This window comes from Equus przewalskii, chromosome 4, assembly GCF_037783145.1.
Source record: "Equus przewalskii isolate Varuska chromosome 4, EquPr2, whole genome shotgun sequence".
NCBI classification, from domain to species: Eukaryota; Metazoa; Chordata; class Mammalia; order Perissodactyla; family Equidae; genus Equus; species Equus przewalskii.
In genome coordinates this window covers 38946291-38965428 of record NC_091834.1, presented here as the reverse complement: position 1 = coordinate 38965428, position 19138 = coordinate 38946291, and the positions used below count along the sequence as shown (strand labels likewise).

At 39.7% G+C, this 19138-nt stretch overlaps 1 protein-coding gene across 8 annotated transcripts in view; it reads right to left on the bottom strand.

Annotated features, from left to right (window-relative positions):
* The window catches only part of ASB4 (ankyrin repeat and SOCS box containing 4), a 118605-nt gene that overhangs the window by 66325 nt on the left and 33142 nt on the right, over positions 1-19138 (bottom strand). For 5 of the 8 annotated variants that reach the window (XM_070617551.1, XM_070617555.1, XM_070617550.1 and 2 more), the window contains one exon: positions 6393-6478. In XM_070617551.1, coding sequence (XP_070473652.1) covers positions 6393-6420 — 28 coding nt within the window. In that variant the 5' untranslated portion in view covers positions 6421-6478. Of the gene's footprint in view, positions 1-449; positions 733-6392; positions 6479-18725; positions 18923-19138 lie in introns of those variants that run through there. The other 3 variants (XM_070617554.1, XM_070617552.1, XM_008542816.2) reach the window with 3 other exon arrangements.

The following is a 19138-nucleotide window of genomic DNA, read 5'->3' as shown; positions in this document are numbered from 1 at the left end:
TGTCTGAATTAGGTCTCAGCAGCCTATTTAGCCATAATCTAGATATGTTTTCTTTATTTTATGTCATTATAGGGAGAAGAGAAGTTAGAAGAAAAGTGCGTTACTAAATATGAGTGTCCAGGATTTCAAATTCCAGGCACAGGGATAGAGAAAGAGAAGAAAAAGGAGAAAAAGAAATAAAAATATATATATATATATATATGATTTATATATGATATATCATGTATAGATATCAGCCTACATATATGATTTATATATGATATATCATGTATAGATATCAGCCCATGATGTGGTCTAGTTTAAAAAGAAAGAAAAGATTAAATTAGAAAGATTTTGAAAATACATACTTAAAGAAACTATAAGAGCTAAGGCTTTAGAGTGGGTGACTGACACTGCATTAAAAAAAATCCATTTTCTATCAATTTTACAATTACACCTATAATTTTTACCTTGTTTATAAGATGCCAAAACCATATTCTCATCTTCAACTTCAAAAACCGTGTCCACATCTATTTGCCTTTGGATTAAAATGGCCTTCAATTTTCCGAAGTCGTTTAACTTTAGAGCCTCAAGGAAATTTCTCTTAACTAGCTTGGCAGCTGCAGATTTCGTCCTCGGGGCAGCCGCACCGTCCATCCTTCCTCTCCCTCTGAGCTTTGTTGTGGTTTATCAGGAGAGCGGCACCAAGCAAACAGGCACATGCTGGAGAGCCACAAACTGTCGGCTAATTTTATCCCAAAGTTATGCGGATCCGTTCTATTTATATAGGGATCATTTCAAACTTCAAAATATCCTTCTTGGCTGTCACTGTATTTTCAGGGCTTTCAAACTGGTTCTATACTAACCGATTCATTGAATAATATATTGTGTCAATATGAAGGAAAACCCTTGCCATAATTTTCAGAGAATGAAATGTCGCTATTATTCCTTATATGATCAAAGTAATAATGTAAGATTTAAAAGCTCTGAATGCTTTTTCTTTTTCGTCAGTAAAAACATCTGGTGCCCAACTGGAGATCCAGTGTCTAGCTCTGATTAACCAATAGCCGAAAATGAAAATTTGTTACAGTTGCTGATACATGTGCTTCTGAAAACCTATAATTTTATAATCTGAGCCTGCAAAATCAAGCATAGTCATGCACATTTGAAAACAAACAGAAGGTTTTTCAAGTGACCTAGACTTGAAAATTTTCAATGTCACGAAAGAAAGCAGAGTGTCATGATGGTGGCAGGGGACTGTTTTGGTAAAGGAGACTAAAGAGACCAAATAGCTAAAGGCAGTAAGTGAATGGGCTTTATTTAATCCTGTACTATTTTTTTAAAAATCAATTAGAAAAGACTATATTTGGACAATTGTGGATTTGTGAATATGGACTAGATATTACTTGATAATATGAAATTATGGTTAATTTTTTAAGGTGTGGTAAAGATAGTGTGGTTATGTAAAAGAATATTCTTATTCTTAAGTGATGCATTGAGGGGTAAATTGTCATGAGGTCTAAAACTTCTTTTCAAATAGTTCAGAAATATAACAATAAATGTGTATATACATACACACATACGTGTGAGTATGTAAATAGAGACAGAGAACGCAAATGTGGCAAAAACTTAAAAGTTGGCAAATCTGATGAAGGATCTATGGGTGTCCATTATATTATTCTTCCAGCTTTTCTATAACTTTGAAATTTTTCCAAAGAAAAAGTTAGAGAGAAAAGTAAATACTCCATTTTGTAATTTATAAATTATTAAAAATCAGAAAAATGACAGTAAGCACTAATTTGAATGCAAAGAAATCACATTTTGTATGTTGTTGGTGGGAGTCAAAACTGGTGCAAACTTTAGGCAAAATAATTAGCAACATGAATTTTGAAAAACTTAAAATGATAATAGTATTTGATTCTTAAAATTTACCTAAGAATGTAAACATAGATGCAAATCATAGAATAATTTTTGAACTTATTTCCTTGATGCATAACATAAATGCAAGAAAGTAGAAAGTGACAAGTCTAAGTATATAGCTTGTCAAAGTTTTACAAAGTGAACACACCCATGTAACCAACCCCAGGTCAAACCATAGAACAGTTCAAGTACACTTGGGACCCATTTAAGTCCCCGTCCAATCAAAACACTCACCTGACCCCGAACGACAACCATTATCTTGACTTCTAATACTGTAGATTAGTTTTGCTTGTTTTTTAATGTTCAAAACATTTTGTTAATAATCTTAATTTTTAAATCTCCAAGAAGACAAAATTTCAAGCTTGAGAGGCCAGCCACATGGCCTAGTGGTTAAGTTGAGTGCACTCTGCTTTGGCAGCCGGGCTTCAGTCCCTAGGACGTGACCTACCCCACTTGTTGGCGGCCATGCTGTGGCAGCATCCCACATACAAAATGGAGGGGGATTGGCACAGATGTTAGCTCAGGGCAAATCTTCCTCAGGAAAAAAAAAATCAAGATTTAACATAGTGTAAAACATGTGTTCTGAAAAAAAGTATGGATAAATGAATAAAAATCTATGTGAGGATGATTACATTAATAATAATAAAAAGTTTGGAAGCAATTAAATGATTAACAGCAGAAAATCTGATAAACAATTCATGGCATATCCATATAATGGAATACTCCTCAGTCATTATGACTTAGTAGATCTATATTTATTAAAAAATATCTGTGAGATAAATTATAAAATAGTATGTGTAGTATAAATATCTTTAAGAAATATCCTTACTTGTATAAGGTACAAATATACATTTGTATATACCTAATAATTTGTCTATACTTACATAATTTGTATATATTTATATAACGTTCAAATGTATGAATATATGTACCATGTGCACACATAGGAAGAAAAGTCTGTACGCATCCATTCCCAAACATCATCAGATTTTATCTCCTAGTGGTAGGATTACATCTTATTTCTTATTTATCCCTTTCTCATTTTCTAAATTTATCTACAATGAGCATATATTACATTTATGACAAAAAGGTATTTCTGTACTGAATATATTAATAAGGATAACTTGTTAAATCAGAATAGCTACAGAATTCTAGAGTCCATGAAGTAAGGAGCTGAACCATTCTCGTGTCCTCAGTGCCTAGCAGGAATGAATAAATGAATAATGAATGAATAAAGAATTATTCATTGATTATGTACAATGTCCTTAGCACTGTGCTCAGTGGCAAGTAAGACACTGTTCCTTTTATGTCCACGTGGGGAACTCAACTGGAAGTATAGTGTTTACTGATACAGTTTGTCCCTTTTCAATAAAACTAAGAGAAAAAAAAGCACTCCCAATAGAAGAAACAGATCCAGAAGTTTTACATTATTGGAGGATAATTAGTGCTAGAAAGGCCACTAAAATTGACTCTACTTAAAATGAAGACCAAATTTCACAAAATGGGGAGAAAATTCTTTTTTAATTCATCTTGAAAAATAAAAGCAAAAATTACTGGGAACATTTTTTTGTCTAATATTTAACAAAATTTAGGTTGACAGCAGCTATACGTAATTCATAGAACCATAAAATAAAATGTTTACTGTTTTCTGAGGAAGATAATTTTTCTGATCCAATTTCATAATAATCTGAGACAGTATCCTTTACTTTTTGAATGACTTTTGTCAAACTAATGTAAAAAGGATCATATTTACAAAAGCATTCAAGAACCTCAGTAGTTTTGCCAAGGGCCTCTCTTCAGCCTTTGATAGTCCAACGATATTCAAACTCAACGGCTGGAGTTCCCACTGGAACACTTATAAAATCCTCATGTTTTCCAACTTTTCTTATTAAATTGTTAACAGAAATAACTCAGCCAAATTCTCATTAGGAAATTATTTTGTATGTGATTTGGGCAGTTCTCCAACATTTTCACCAACTTCATGAAATCTTACCTCATTGAAAAATTTGCAATTACACTTTGTGATGGACATCAGATAATCAGAGTAAGATATAGACTAAATAGTCAAGGATATTTTCTCATATTTGAGTTTGCCACTTTGTGGCCCTAGGGACTGAGATAGTGGATAATTAGTTAATAGGCCTCATAATTCTTTTCTTTTTTTTTTTGAGGAAGATTATCTCTGAATTAACATCCGCTGCCAATCCTCCTCTTTTGGCTGAGGAAGACTGGCCCTGAGCTAAGATCTGTGCCCATTCTTCTCTATTTTATATATGGGACACCTGCCACAGCATGGCTCAACAAGCAGTGCGTAGGTCTACACGTGGGATCTGAACCCGTGAACCCTGGGCTGCCGAAGCGGAACATGCAAACTTAACCACTGTGTCACCAGGCTGGCCCCAGGCCTCATAATTCTTAACGGTAAAGTTTTAAATAAATAAAAATAAAGTTTTAAATCAACCCTACCATTCCAAATTTTACATTTCCTGCTTTCAAGAATATACAAACAAATCGATGACGGAGCCAAATACTGATGAATATTGAGAAGAAAACACAAGACAATAATTAATTAATTAAATAATTAAATCTCACATCTTTGTTTACAAAGCAATCCATCCCATTACAGTCATGCATCGCTTAAGGATGGGGATATGTTCTAAGAAATGCGTCATTAGGCAATTTCATCATTGTGTGAACATCACAGAGCGTACTTACACAAACCTAGATGGCATAGCCTACTACACACCTAGGCTGTATGGTACTAATCTTATGGGACCACTGTTATATATGCAATCCTTCATTGACCAAAATGTTGTGATGTGGTACATGACTGTACCGAAAAATTAGTCAGAAGTTTCTGTGTAACATTGAGTCAAAATTTGCCTGTCCATAATTTCTTCCCACTGGCTCTAATTATGAACATGCAATCATATATTTATTCCAGACTTGTCCTTGATGAAGGTCTTTCTAACATTTGACAATAGCATCGTATCTCCAATCGATCATTTTTTTCTTCAAGTAGTGTCAACTGTTCCTTATTTTGGGTAGTTTTCAGAATTCTCTGGTCTTGCCTGCTATCTCCTGGATCTTCTCTATTTTACTTGATGAACACCCCTCCTAAAATTTGGTGCCTAAAATGAAACACAATATTTTTAGGGGGTGCTGACAGGTACAGATTATGATGGATGACACTAGGGACACTGCTTTTGTTGACATTTTGTTGGGATTCTTAGGGGGCACTCTGCAAGTCTGCCTCATGATATAGTTGTAATTCCTTCAGCAAATACCTACGGAGCACCCACCATGTGCCAGACACATTCAGAGCACTGGAGATACGGCAGTGAACAAAAAAAGACAAAAATCCCTGTCTGTGTGGAACTCAGCAGGCTAATGGATTTAAGTGGTAATGGAAGCCCCCAGATCTTTCCAATCTCCTGTACACTAGAATTTGTCACAATTGCAAGTTTACTGAATTTCATACAGAAATAATAGAGTTTGTTTGCACCCAATTAATTGATTTGATCCCCCTTGTGGGTTCTCCACCTTACTTACAAAGGGAAGGACAACTTAATTTTAGTCCAACCTGATATGTTTAGTCTGATCCAAATATTTAGCAGTCTCTTTAGGTAAACGCTCAGTCTCTTTGGATACAATCCTCTATCTCCAAGAGTTCTGAATTTCCCTCTAAAATGGTTTATGGAAATATGGGATATGTGTAGGAGCAATACTTAAAATATTAATATCTAACAACCAGTATCAATTAGAAGAGACTTTGGCCGTAAATGACCAATACGGCCAGGCCAGTATACACTCAATCAGGGGTAGGACCTCATGAGGGGAGACAGGGTCCTCAGACGGACTCATTGTCCTCTGGACTTTTCCTGATCTCCATGGCAGAGTGGCAGAATGGCTCCTCTAAATTAGTTCTATCTGGTATTCATATTTCTAGCTCCGGCTGCTGGAGCACATGATCCTGGTCATTTGTTTCTAATCTTGATGTCCTCGAAACAGTTCAGCCTCTTGGCCAAGTTAGTCCAATTGATAATCAGAAACCCTATGTCCTCTCCCCAGGCACACTGCACTCCCTCACACTTCATACAAAAACCATGAAGAACCAACAGCTTTCTGTAGCCACCTTCTTGCCATCCTTTTAGGGCCAGAATGCAGTGGACTAGAGTTCTAGCTAGGGAGGGACTTCTCCAAGGGGCTATATCCTCCCTGATGCTGGGCCACTAATCTCAGTGTCCTCAGACCTCCTCAGGCAAATCTAGTTGCTTCTAAGTCCCTCCTCCCTCCACTGCTCCACCAAAGTTCAACCCTGGAAGGACATCTTTGAACAGGGACGAGAACATGGCATCTAACGTTTCAATCAACCTCTATCTGCTTTCATAATCCCTCAAGACTTCCCGCCTTTCTGGCTAGAAGGATCCAGTTTTGAACTCTTTACTTCTCTAACTTTTCCTTTTTCTCCCTGGGTCAGCAAGCCTGTTGACCTTGTTCTGTAAGTAGAAGAGTTGTCATCTTTGCATTGTGGAAGAAACTCCATGATCCCGAATCCTTCAGGCCTGGTTCTTGAAATCTGCGTTAAAAAGGACACAAAATGATTTAGAAAAATCCTCATTTTCTTAGTGCTTGACCTTCACAGCTATTGTCTTTCTAAAAGTCAGCATTGAGACTTAAACTTAATCAATGGCCGATTTGTCCTAGGGTGCTCCCATACTGTCTTTCCTCGGGTTGCTGAGCCTCAAGACTTGGCACTGAAGGCTGAAGGCTACAAGGAACATGATTTAAGAAGGAAATAAAAAAGCATTCCTTTAATTTTTGGAGAGAAATTTACAATTTTAACCTAAAGACAAGAATTTAATTTTTCCCACAGAAGCTATTTCAGTCCCGTCTAAACTTTGTGGAATAATTTGAGAAAACAAAGCAAATTTCCATGAAGAAATGTATAAAATTGAGAAAGTTATCTACATTGTTGTGCTAAAAAGTCCATTATTGACCAATTTATCTGATCAGCAGAGGATAAAACTAAGAGATTATTATTTGCACTTACAACACAAATGGCAGCTTAATTAAATTGCCCATCAAAGTCATTCTAACGTATAGAAAGTAATGTGACCAATGCTAATAAAACAGATTGGAGACCTGCCTACATTATCTGGACCATGGCTTCAAGTCACCATCTCTCTAGGCCTCAGGAGGCCAAATTACACAGTGGCCATGTTTCATGCTATCTATTCAGGCCTGTCAGAAATTCCTGTCTCCTCAGCTCTTAAAGATGAAAACTCTCCACCCCATAAGATGAGTTTTCTGTTAGTATTTCATGACATGCCCAGAACAGTGTCTTCTGCTCTTGGAATAAAATAAAGAGCTTTCTGACAAGGCAAAGATATTGTGGCAAGTGGCCTGTAAGAACCTCTTGTACTCTCTGGGGACCCATGGGAGTGGCAGCAGGCACAGGAGCTCAGCTGTCCGCTTTCTTGATGTCTGTGTACAACACAGTCTGGCCACTTGGAGTATCTTCTCTGGAACACAAATAGCTCCCTGGTCCCTTATGGAATTTAAAAATGAATTTGATGCTACTAAGCCAGCAATTATTTATCAAATGTAACCATAGAGAAGAAATCAGAGGCCAAAGGTTCTAAAATATACCTACAGAAACCAAAATTTCTGTGAAAACAGAATCCCTTGGGCCTCCCTGACTTTCCCAGGCAGATGAATTAGGCTGTCCTTGCCATCAGCTCACAAAAATGGTTCATAAGGTGGTCTGACCCTTTCTTCTTAGCTGTTATACTTAAGTCTACCATGTAGCATCTTACTCATTACATGTCATCTTGTTTTGTTTCTATTATTTCATATAGTTTAATGGTGTTTCATAGTGTTAATGCTTTGTATAAAGATGCTTTGGGTTGTAGATAACACCAACAACTGGAACTGACTTAATGGTAAAGAAGATTTATTGGATCACATAATGGACAATTCCAGTTGTAACATGGGTTTCAGAAGAGCTCTGATCCAGGGATCTACAGTGTCAGCGGGACTCTTGCAGGTTGGCGGTCCTCTTAGCAGTATAATTATAATTATTATCATTATTTCTAGTTTACCTATTAGGAAAACTAGGAACCAAAACTATAAGTGAATTACACAAAGTCAAATGGCAAATAAGTAACAGAGCCAAGATTCAAGCCTGCGTCTTGAGACTCCAAGGCAACGTTGCTGTTGAGCAAGGGCTTTTTATACACTTTTGTTTAGATTAATAACAGACATTATATTAGGATCACTGAGTAACCTAGAAAAAAATCTGCTTACATTTATCCCTTCATTCAGTAAATATTTATTGGGAACTTACAATGGGCCAGGCACTGTATTAGTTATCTTTTGCTACATAACAAATAACCCCAAAATGTATTGGCTTAAAGCAACAATAATCATTTATTCTCTCTCCTGGTTTCTGTGAGTCAGGAATTCAGACAGGGAACAGTGGGAAAAACTTGTCTCTGCTACATGATATTTGAGGCCTCAGCTGAAAGACTCAACGGCTAGGAATTAGAAGATCTCCTTTCAAGATGGCTCAGTCGCTTGGCTAACAAGTTGGTGCTGGCAGTTCAGTCCTATCCACGTACTCCATGGGGCTACTTGAACGTCCTCATGACATGGCAGCTGGCTTCTTCCAGAATGAAAAATCCAAGACAGCAAGTTGGAAGCTGCAATGCCTTTTATTACCTAAACTAGGAAGTCATACCCCACCACTTCTCCATAGTCCATTGGTCACACTGAGCAGCCCTGATTCAATGTGAGATGGGGATAAAAGAAAGGCATGAACAGCAGGAAGCAGGAATCACGGGGGTCCATCTTAGCTCCTGCTGGTGATTTCCTAAGCACTTTAGATACGTGAAGAAAATCCCTACCTTTATGGAGCTTGTATCTAGTGGAGGGGCTGTGGGGAATCAGACAATTAAAAGACAGACAGTGAAGTAGATAGTTTGTCAGGTGGTAACAGGTGTCACGGAGAAGAATAAACTAGGAAAGGTCCAGGGCCACAGCTACCCATAAGTCACCCTTGCACAATCAGAAAAAAGTGTACTCCTCTGGGTCAATAAATTGGAAAAGCATCCTCCACTTCCAGGCTGGTCCTGGGAAGGTGTTCTAGCCCTGGAAAGCATTGTAATTTCAAATAACGGTCAGTGAAGTCCTCACTCTCCCTCAGCAAAAACTTATTAAAGAAGTGTGAGAGCAAGTCATGCTGATATCTGAGGGAAGAGCTTTCTAGGCCACAGGAGCAGGAGATGCTAAGGCCCTGAGATAAGGAAAAAGAGGTAACCCTAAGAGGCCATCTCATTTAGATGCCTCCACCTCATTTCACATATTTTTGAAGCTCAAGAAAGCTTAGGAGTGGAACCAATCGATATCCATTGATTTCATTTCTTCCACTTCTTGAATCCAAGTCCAATTCTCTTGAAGTTAAGCAAAGAGCTGCATCTTCATATTTGCTGTGTGTCTAGCCTGATACATAGTAGGTTCTCACAAAGGGATTGATGATAGTTTTATATTTTCCATAGATAAGCAGTAAAGTGCACCTTATATTTCTTTGTGGATATTCAAAATTGAAGTGGAGCAAAATCCCAAAATTTCCAAACCATATTAGGGTTTCAATTCTCTCTCCTCCAAGGCCACTATATTGCCCTTGATGTTGGGGCACACTAATAGGATTACAATAGAGATTATAATAAACGAGTAGAATTAGAACTAAACTTTTGTAACAATGCAGATCAATTCTGTGTGCTAAGCATACTACTTCATAAGAATAATTCCTACACTTATAAGAATTAAATGAAAGAATGTATATAAACATGCTTTGTAAAGCATTCCAGAAACGTTACAGGATTACCATTGCTGCTGTTCGTATCAGTGGGCTAACAGAACATCACAACTCTCCTGAGAAAGACTAGACGGTGTCACTATAAAAGAGCACTGGACTGGGAAACCTGGACTGTGTCCCCAGCTCTGGTGATAATTAGCCGTGTGTTTCAAACACCTCTTAGTGACTCAGTTTCCTCTAAGTAAAATGAGACCTACTAGACCCACCCCCCAGAGACTGGGTTTTTTTTTCTCTCATCGAATGTAGTGTCTCCTGGATACTGGGCAAAACTTGACAGTGTTTTATAAGGGCAGGAGGGTCCTTGCCATGCCTTTCTGAACGGACTGCTCGTGGTCCTTGCCCACAGACAGGCTCAGGTTCTGTCTTCAACCAGTTGGGGGCTCTGAAAGAACTCTCAAAATGCTGCCACTTCTAAAGTTCTGCACAGCTATTCTCTTGGTGGTAATTACAAACCGAAGGCGTTGTCTGGCATAAAATCTATTTTTAAGAATCCCATACATGGCTGAAATGATTGCTTTGTAAACAGCCGGGTCCAAAGTCCTACACAAGCACATCTTCACGTAAAGCTCTCTGTGTCCTGGCGTCCTTCTCTTTGGAAAGCTGAAGCGACTCTTTAGCCGCTACTGCACACTTCTTGGAACTCACATCAGTGAACAAACCAGCCGCTTTTCATGTAAGAGTATTTAAACTGAGATTTGTAGAGAATCACTGAGTTTTCTGGAGCATCTTGGTCACTGGCACGACGTTACATTGTTCTTTGTCATTTGCTTCCTTTCTGGGGGCGGATGACAGAATGGTTGGACTGACACACACAATAACCAAGCACTGGTCCACCTGAATTTTGACAGACTATACTTTTAATGCCATCATTGACTGTGAAAGACAAGGTTTCTTGAGATAAAATATCCCTGTGCACACGGGGGGCTGGGTGGGGGGGCATTAGCTCTGTGCTCGAGGTCTCCTAGCAATTGACCTGCATTTACATGCCCTTCCAGCACAGTTTAAACATCAACACCAGCTTGTATTTCCATCCCTCACCCTGTTACACACTTCACAAAATCGACTCAAGGGAATAATTTACCATAATTTTGTCTCATCAGAACATGAATCTCACAATTGGACTCCAAGCAGCATCTGCATCCTATTTGTACTTTTGACAAATTTATAAAGCAGAAGGTGTAGTTAGGGAAGAAAATTGCCCTTGCCTTTCCGACGTTAAAGACGTCAGACTGTTCTGAATTGTTCTAACATTATGGAATGTCCTTTAACACCTACAGCTCTCAGAAGCCAGTAAGCTGATTACGAGTTGCAAAGATTCATCAACTTCATTTTATGTTTGTGGAGATGCCTACACTGTGAACACCCACAAAATGCGTGAAAGCCCTTTGTGCCAGAGCAATGCTGAACATAATACATAATCTCTGGGTTCTTGCAGAGAAAATTTTGCATGATGACAAAGCTTCAGTTAGGGTTGAGGGAGTCGGATAGAGAGGTAGGGAGAGCATATTTACAGAAAAACCATAGGGAAATAATCTACCTAAAGAAAACAACGTTCTTGCTTTTTTAAAAACTTGTTTACTTGTCAAGTAGAACTGCAGAATTATAAACTGGACCCGGTTTTGACTTCAGTGACTCAAACCTACTCATTTAAGAAAGAAAGTACTGAGACCAGATAGCCTATGTGACTCGCTCAAGATCACATAGTTAATTAGTGGCAAAGTGGAGACTCCAACCTAGTGTGAAGCTTCATACTCCAGTTTTTGAACTACGCAATGCTGCCTGCCTTCAGTCTGGTTGCTCAGCTCCTCTCCCGAAACACTTATTAGTGTGGAGAAAAAATAAGCAGCCACATTAGTATACATGAGAAAGGTATTCTACTCTTTTTAAAGTGGATAGATTTATGAAAACTTTACACATTTATCAAATAAGCAGCGCTCAGTTATAACTTCATAATCTATGTGATATGATTGATGTGGTCACTATATTCTTGGGGGATTCAGAAGCTGACACAGAGCTCATCCTCTGGCAAGTGTTTTAAGAATGCTGCTTTAGAAAGGAATCAACGAATACAGCTTCAAACAGTAAGGCACATTTTAAAGCCGCAAACCTTCCCCCCCCCCTACCCCCACCCAGAGAGAATCAAAATTAAAACCATGATGCTAGTCGTCTTTTTGGAGCTGTCTTTAACATATCTGGCCGCATGATGGCAGTGTTCCTCGGGGAATGAAGTTGGTGGAAGCAGCGCTGCAGTACCCCGGGGGAAAAATCTAACCCAGTGCAGATAAAACGTGCTCTAGATCAAATCACAAATATGGATTAAAAATTTGGGAGTTTTGTACACATAAACTGTATCTTTTCTGATCAGCTTTTCTTACAATGAATTTCTCTGTTCAGAATTTGCCGTGGGTTTATGATGCTATAGAATGAACTTCAAGACATGAGTGGCTAACAAACACATACCTATAAACGTTGTTTGGAGGGGCAGGGGTTGTCTGTTTATTGTTTGTTTTCACTGCAATGATATTAAGAAGAGCACTTAAAATAATAAACTCAATATGTTTTGTACTGCGTGGCTTCAGATTCTTTCCACACCGTTATTGTCTTATGAGTCTCTGTCTTTGGGTGTGGGAAAGCATAATGAGCTGGCTTCTCATGCTCACAATTTTCCTCTTAGGCTGAAAATATTCCCTATAAGACCCGAGTGAGATTTCCTGAGTCTCTTCTAAAAAGGCGTGAAGCCACAGATGGAGGTTAAAGCAGCAGCTACTGTCAGTCAAGGCCTCAGGCAAGACTGTGAAATCAAAGATTTGTTCCTGTTTCCCAGCCCTGGCCTTTTTTAGTGTCTATACGCTGCTGCCCCTTGATAGCTCCAGGGGGTAGAAGAGCTAGGCTCGTCCTCCAGATCTTCCTTCTGTTTCTTGATCCCTCCTAGGTGGACTTTGTATTTTAAAAATGGCTTGTGAAATTTCTATAAATCTTAAAAGAATGCATATCAGTCACCTGCAAGGGAATATTTTGGGACAGGCATGCAATGTACACCTAACTCATACACATAATAGCCTTGGCCAAAAGCTATCCAACGACTCTCTGAGCTTGGCTGGCAGCCCTGCCACTGCAGACCACAATTCAACAACTATTGACAGACTTGTTATTATGTGTCTAACACTGCCATAGGCGTGGCAGAAAGAGGAGTAGGATGCAGAACCTGATCTCAAGAACTTATAGTCTAATCAAAGAAATTAGACGATACTGACTACGCAACAAGGCAGAATAGGATACACTGTGAGAGAAATATACAACACAGGAAGTGAGGGGCTGGGGCATTATAGAAGGGAGAGCTCACACTTTCCAGTTGAAGAATCAAGAAAGATTTAGGACTGGCCCCGTGGCGCAGCAGTTAAGTTCGCACGTTCTGCTTCTCAGAGGCCCGGGGTTTGCTGACCCAGATCCAGGGTGCAGACATGGCACCGCTTGGCAAATGCCACACTGTGGTAGGCATCCCACATATAAAGTAGAGGAAGATGGGCATGGATGTTAGCTCAGGGCCAGTCTTCCTCAGCAAAAAGAGGAGGATTGGCAGTAGTTAGCTCAGGGCTAATCTTCCTCAAAAAAAAAAAAAAGAAAGAAAGTAGAGGAAGAGGGGCATGGATGTTAGCTCAGGGCTAGTCTTCCTCAGCAAAAAGACGAGGATTGGCAGCAGATGTTAGCTCAGGGTTAATCTTCCTCAAAAAAAAAAAAATTTCTTAGAGGAAATAGTATTTTACGTAAGATTTTGATAGAAAGCAAGAAGGTTGGTTGACCTGATGTGTTTGATTACACCGTGGCACCATCCAGGCATGTACCCTCCCCTACATCTCCACTTATCAAAGGCCCTTTTCTGTCTTAACCTATGTCAACTGTCCCTCATGGCAGGAAGTGAGGGCACTGGGAATAGAATGGTAATCCAGTTTCACTAAAATAAAAAGAACATGAACAGCAGTAGAAGATAACATTGGAAATGTGATTGAGTCTATTCTCCAGAAGGCCTTGAATGCAAATAGAGCAGTTCCTGTTCAGTTCAACCTGCAGTGGGAATCAGTTCAAACTGCCAATACTCTGGGTTGCAATTTTACTTCCAAATCCTATCCAGCCTGGGCATGGGGAGGGACTATGTAAAGAAGGGTAGTCATTAAATATATTTGATGAGGGCCGGCCCAGTGGCGTAATGGTTAAGTTCATGCATTCCACTTCAGCGGCACAGGGTTCACGAGTTCAGAGCCAAGGTGCAGACCCACAGCTGGTTCATTGAGCCACACTGTGGCAGCATCCCATATGCAAAAAGACAGAGGAAGCTTGGCATAGATGTTAGCTCAGGGACAATCTTCCTCACGCAAAAAGAAGAAGACTGGCTACAGATATTAGCTCAGAGTCAATCTTCCTCACCAAAAAATTATATTTATATTATATATATGTATATATATAATTGATAATCTATCTTATTCCATTGGCAGCTTGGATTATGATAGTGGTTCTCAAACTTAGAGGTACTTCAGAATCATCTGGAAGGCTTGTCACATCACAGGCTGCTGGGCCTCACCTCTTGAAGTTCTGATTAAATTTGAGTGAGACCTGAGAATTTGTTCAATGCCAATGCTGCTGCTCTGGGGATCCCACTTAAAGAACAACTGGTTTATCGGCTCTATAAGATATTTGCCAGGTTAGAGAAAGCCACCTCATGCTAAGGATCATAGGGCAAAAATACCTTCTAACTAACTCTTCCTTAATTATTCTTTCTATATTTCAATCATCTGGATCATCAGGTAATTTTTTATCTTAACCCCATGCCCATCTGCAATAAAAGCCATTTCACTGTTGAAAACATGGTATGTGTATAATGATATGAAAACAAATTTTTAAAATTTGTTTAATCTCTGTCACAGACCTCATCAGTTTGAAACTGTGTGTTAAGCAATCATAACCAGTTATTGTGAGCTAGAATAACTTAGAATGTAGAAAGAAGTAGACAAAAACAATGAAGACATAAGAAAAAATTTTAGATGATAATGAGCAAGATGACTGATTATCCCACTTAGTAAATTTTATTTCTTTAAAATATCAAAACATGCAAGTTATTATTAAGTGCTACAGTCTATGTATATTCTATTTTTATATTTTGGCCCAAAAAAAGAAAAATACAAATAGCCAGGAAAAAAAAAAATATATATATATATATATATAAATGGCTGGGGCAATCATTAAAATGAATAGTCAAGAAAAGCTAAAAGGCTAAAGTTCCAGACACGTGTGCTCTTGGGAGCCACAGTGAGGGTGGCAAACTGTATCAACCAGACCACATGATCTTCAGTCTGGGTCATATCAGTTATGCATGTGCCTCGAGTTTTAGCAAATACCACCCATAAAAATCGAGCTTTACAGGAAAGGTCAGGATTCCTTGACTATTAAAGCTGGAGAGAGTCTTTGAGATAATGTATGGTTTTATTTTACAGTTGAGGAAGGCGAAGTCTAAAGATTAAGAAATGTGCCCAAAGCCACCCAGTTTCTTCTTTCCATCCCCCGTGCCCCCTAACTCGATAGCCGGTGAGTGAATACCCTTCCCTTCTCTCATTTCCCACACCATTCACGGGCTAAGACCACAGTGCGGCTTTCGCTTACATCAGCCCTTGAGTCTCTCACTATTGTTCCCCATCTGTTGGCTCTGTCTCTCCAACAATGATTGCAAATGCCTCAAAAACAGGAGCCGCTTCTTCATCCCTCTCCTGAATTCCCTACGGATACATTAAGTGGCTGATTATTCCGTTTGTAAAAAAAAAAAAAAAAAAAACGGAATCTCCAAATTACGAAAGCATTCACAATAGGATCTGTATTCTATAGGCTCTTTCAGGTTGCGAGAGCAAGAGAGACCAATCGTGCTTCCCTCGTTAATAGGGGTTTATTGTGCAGACAAACAGGACGCAGACTCAGCAGCTGCACACATAGCCGGCCCCACTGGGCACTCCTCTCTGCCTGCTATTGTCCTGGATGAACCTGTAGCTCCTGTGGCCTTGCAGCTGCTCTCCTGACTTAACAGCTTACCCTCTGTGAGCCTCAGGGCCCTCACTTTTAAAACGGAGATAATAATAATACCTACCTTACTGGCTTGTTGTGAGGATTAACTAGGTTAACATGTATAAAGCCTTACAAGGATGTCTAGGGCCTAGTAAATAGTAGAAGATGTTAGCCATCATTATTAATTCAGAGTAGCCCCACTGATCTTCTTGAATATGAGGGTTCTGTCTCCTCTGAACAACAAAGGCACGAAATTCCCTTTTTGTCTTCTTTCAGTTGGCTTTTTTCCCCCTCATAGTTTCTGCTCACTGGTATCATTACTGCCCTGGTGGAGAAAATCAGCTCACTACCCTTCACTTCAGAAAAGGCCTCGGGGGCAACTGATGCCATGGAAACTTGCCGCTGTGGAGCAATCACTTATTCTAGTGCCAAACTGCTCAGCATTGAGAGAAGAAATAGAGGACTTATCAGGTTGGCTTCCTCCTACTGAGGCAGTTTGATTTTCTCTACAAGTTTAGGCAAATCTTGACTTAACTAAAGCATGCCTAAGTTATGCAAACACTGTGGGATGGGAAATACAAATTTTCAGGAGGACTTGAGCTGGCATTTTTATATAGAGACTGGTGTTACTCTGCAGGAGCCCTCCTTGGGCTTCAGCAAAGCTAGCTGAAGTTAACAATGTTTTATCTTTCTGTAAAGAGGCTCTGTTGTAGTTAACCCCGCTGTTGAATTTGGAGCCTGTCCTGGGCCTCTTTCCTCAAGGCTATGCACGTGGACCTTGGCAGAGCATCATTAAAGCCCCTATTAGTGAGAGCTGACTGCTTTCCCCTGTGAGGAAAAGTATTACGTTGCAGTAAAATGCAAATCCACTAACAGGCAACTCCAGATTTACAGCACTGCAGTTCCAGAGGAACCACAGGGAAATAGAATCTTATCTCCCCAGGTAGACAGGAGCTACGAAGTTCTCCAGATTGCTCAGGATTCCACTCAGCACTGGCTACATAATTTGTGTGGCCCAGTGCAAAACAAAAACATGAGGCCTCTTGTTGAAAAGTTATTAAGACTTTCAAGATGGTGACAATACAGCATTAATCCAAGTGCTGGGTCATTCAGAGCACAGGGTTCCGGGCGACTGCCCAAGTCGCGTGCCCATGAAGCTGGATCTGATTCATTGAAAAACGGCACTTTCCATTGTGATTTGAACACATCGTACAGCTATGGGAGAGAATATGAGTATAGATACCAACCTTGTTTGCCCGATTCCTTCAGCTCTGGTGCCAATCATGGGATAAAGGGGAAGAATCAAAATAGTATGTGTTCCTGAGCCCTCGTCTAGCTTTACTGCTTGTATCTGAAGTCCCCCCTGCCCCCGCCACCACATCTCCACTCACCTGCCTTTGCTGTGAGTCTGAGGACGCTCCCATTTGCACTCTGGTCCTTGTATTTTCTGCTTTGTATGCAGTAAGAGATTGAATGGCACAGTGCATAAGAGCATGGATTCAATTCCACTGCTAGCTGTGCAAATTTGGGCAAGTTATTTAATCTTTCTGTGCCTCAGTTTCTTCATGTATAAAAATGTGCATAACAACATTGCCTGCCTAAGAAAGCGTAATATTAGCACACATAAAATATTTAGAATTGTCTGTGGCACACAGTAAATGTTCTGGAGGTATTAGTGTCATTAAGCTGCCACCTTTGCCCCAATTGCATTAACTTCTCTGGGGCTATCTCTGCTTTCTCTGGATCCCTTAAGCTCACGTTGGGGCGTTCTTCTATTGAGACAAAAGGGCATTGGGTCAGGACTTCAAATTCATTAAGGGCCAAAAATGTAGACATTTGCTTTTATTTCCAAATGAGTTTAGATACATATAGTCACAGAAACATACTAACAGTATCGGAAGGTCTTCTGTTCCTCCTAAAAATGTATCTGCTAAGTGTAAATATTTTAAGTTCAATACAATCTTACTTTGTCATTTCTTCATTTTTAAATATACTGAAGCCTGAAAAAATGGAGGGGGCATGCTCAGCAGTGTCAAAGGTCATTGAGACAGCCACTCCTAACCTTCCTCCTCGTTCCACTGGTTAGACAGGCAGGAACTATAATCCACATTGTTTTGCAAATAAGGGAGCCCACAGGAAAGAGATGGGAGGACAACATGGGTCCTGGAACAGGAGCTCTGTAGATCAGACCCAACTCTAATGCCAACCCTATTTTCTGTGGGGCAAGCCACGTCCATTGAAGGGACCACATGTCTGTTTTTCTGTAGAATGGGATCAAGAATGTGTCCCAGCTAAGTAAGTCACAGGGCTGCTGGCAGTCAGGCAGGATATATACTTTAGAAAATACAATAAGAATGGAGCCAAAGGAGAAAGGAAAAAGGGAGACGTTTTGAAGAGTTCATAAGGAATTAAATGACTCTGTGATAGCAAGGAGGTATCACAGATGGCTGTAAACGGAAATACGGCATAAAATAGGAGTGAATTTAAGGCTCTAGAAGAAAACAAAAAGTTGAGCTTACTTTATAAATAGGGTACCACACTATGAGTTATTGCGTAAATTTCTTTCTCCTGTTTGGTGATAGATTAGAAAGGAATTTTCTTTTTTTTTAGGAAGATTAGCCCTGAGCTAACATCTGCTACCAATCCTCCTCTTTTTGCTGAGGAAGACTGGCCCTGAGCTAACATCCATGCCCATCTTCCTCTACTTTGTATGTGGGACGCCTACCACAGCATGGCTTGACAAGCAGTGCCATGTCTGCACCTGGGATCCGAACCAGCAAACGCCAGGCCACTGAAGCGGAACATGCGAACTTAACCTCTGTGCCACCAAGCCAGCTAGAAAGGAATTTTAAATAACACACATAAATATCTTTCCTAAGGGAGGCAAAAATGAAAACCATACCGTTAGTTTCAAACGCCATACTGGATGGGCTTTGAGATGTCCTATTACATAACTGCCAGCATTGGCCGCCTCCTTCTACACTCAGTCACCACAGCTGCAAGGCCTGTCCAAACAGCAAACAGGAAATGAAAAAGTCGCTGCTGCAGCCTCCTGGAGGCGAGGGCAGGCAGGGATTCCGGAGGAAATCTGCTTACTCTCTGCTTGAGAGGTAAAAAAGAGAATTTTATTGTGCAAGGTTTATAAACGTGGCCCTTGCCACGTGTGTTTGTTCATTTAAAAAAAATTTAATGGAAAAATAGTATTTGATTTGCTTAGATCTCTGCATTTTAAGAGTCTTTACAATAAGCGTATATGAGCTCTTCTTGCTGCATAAAGATCAAAGAGAGTTGATTTCTTCCGATAGCTATTTCTGC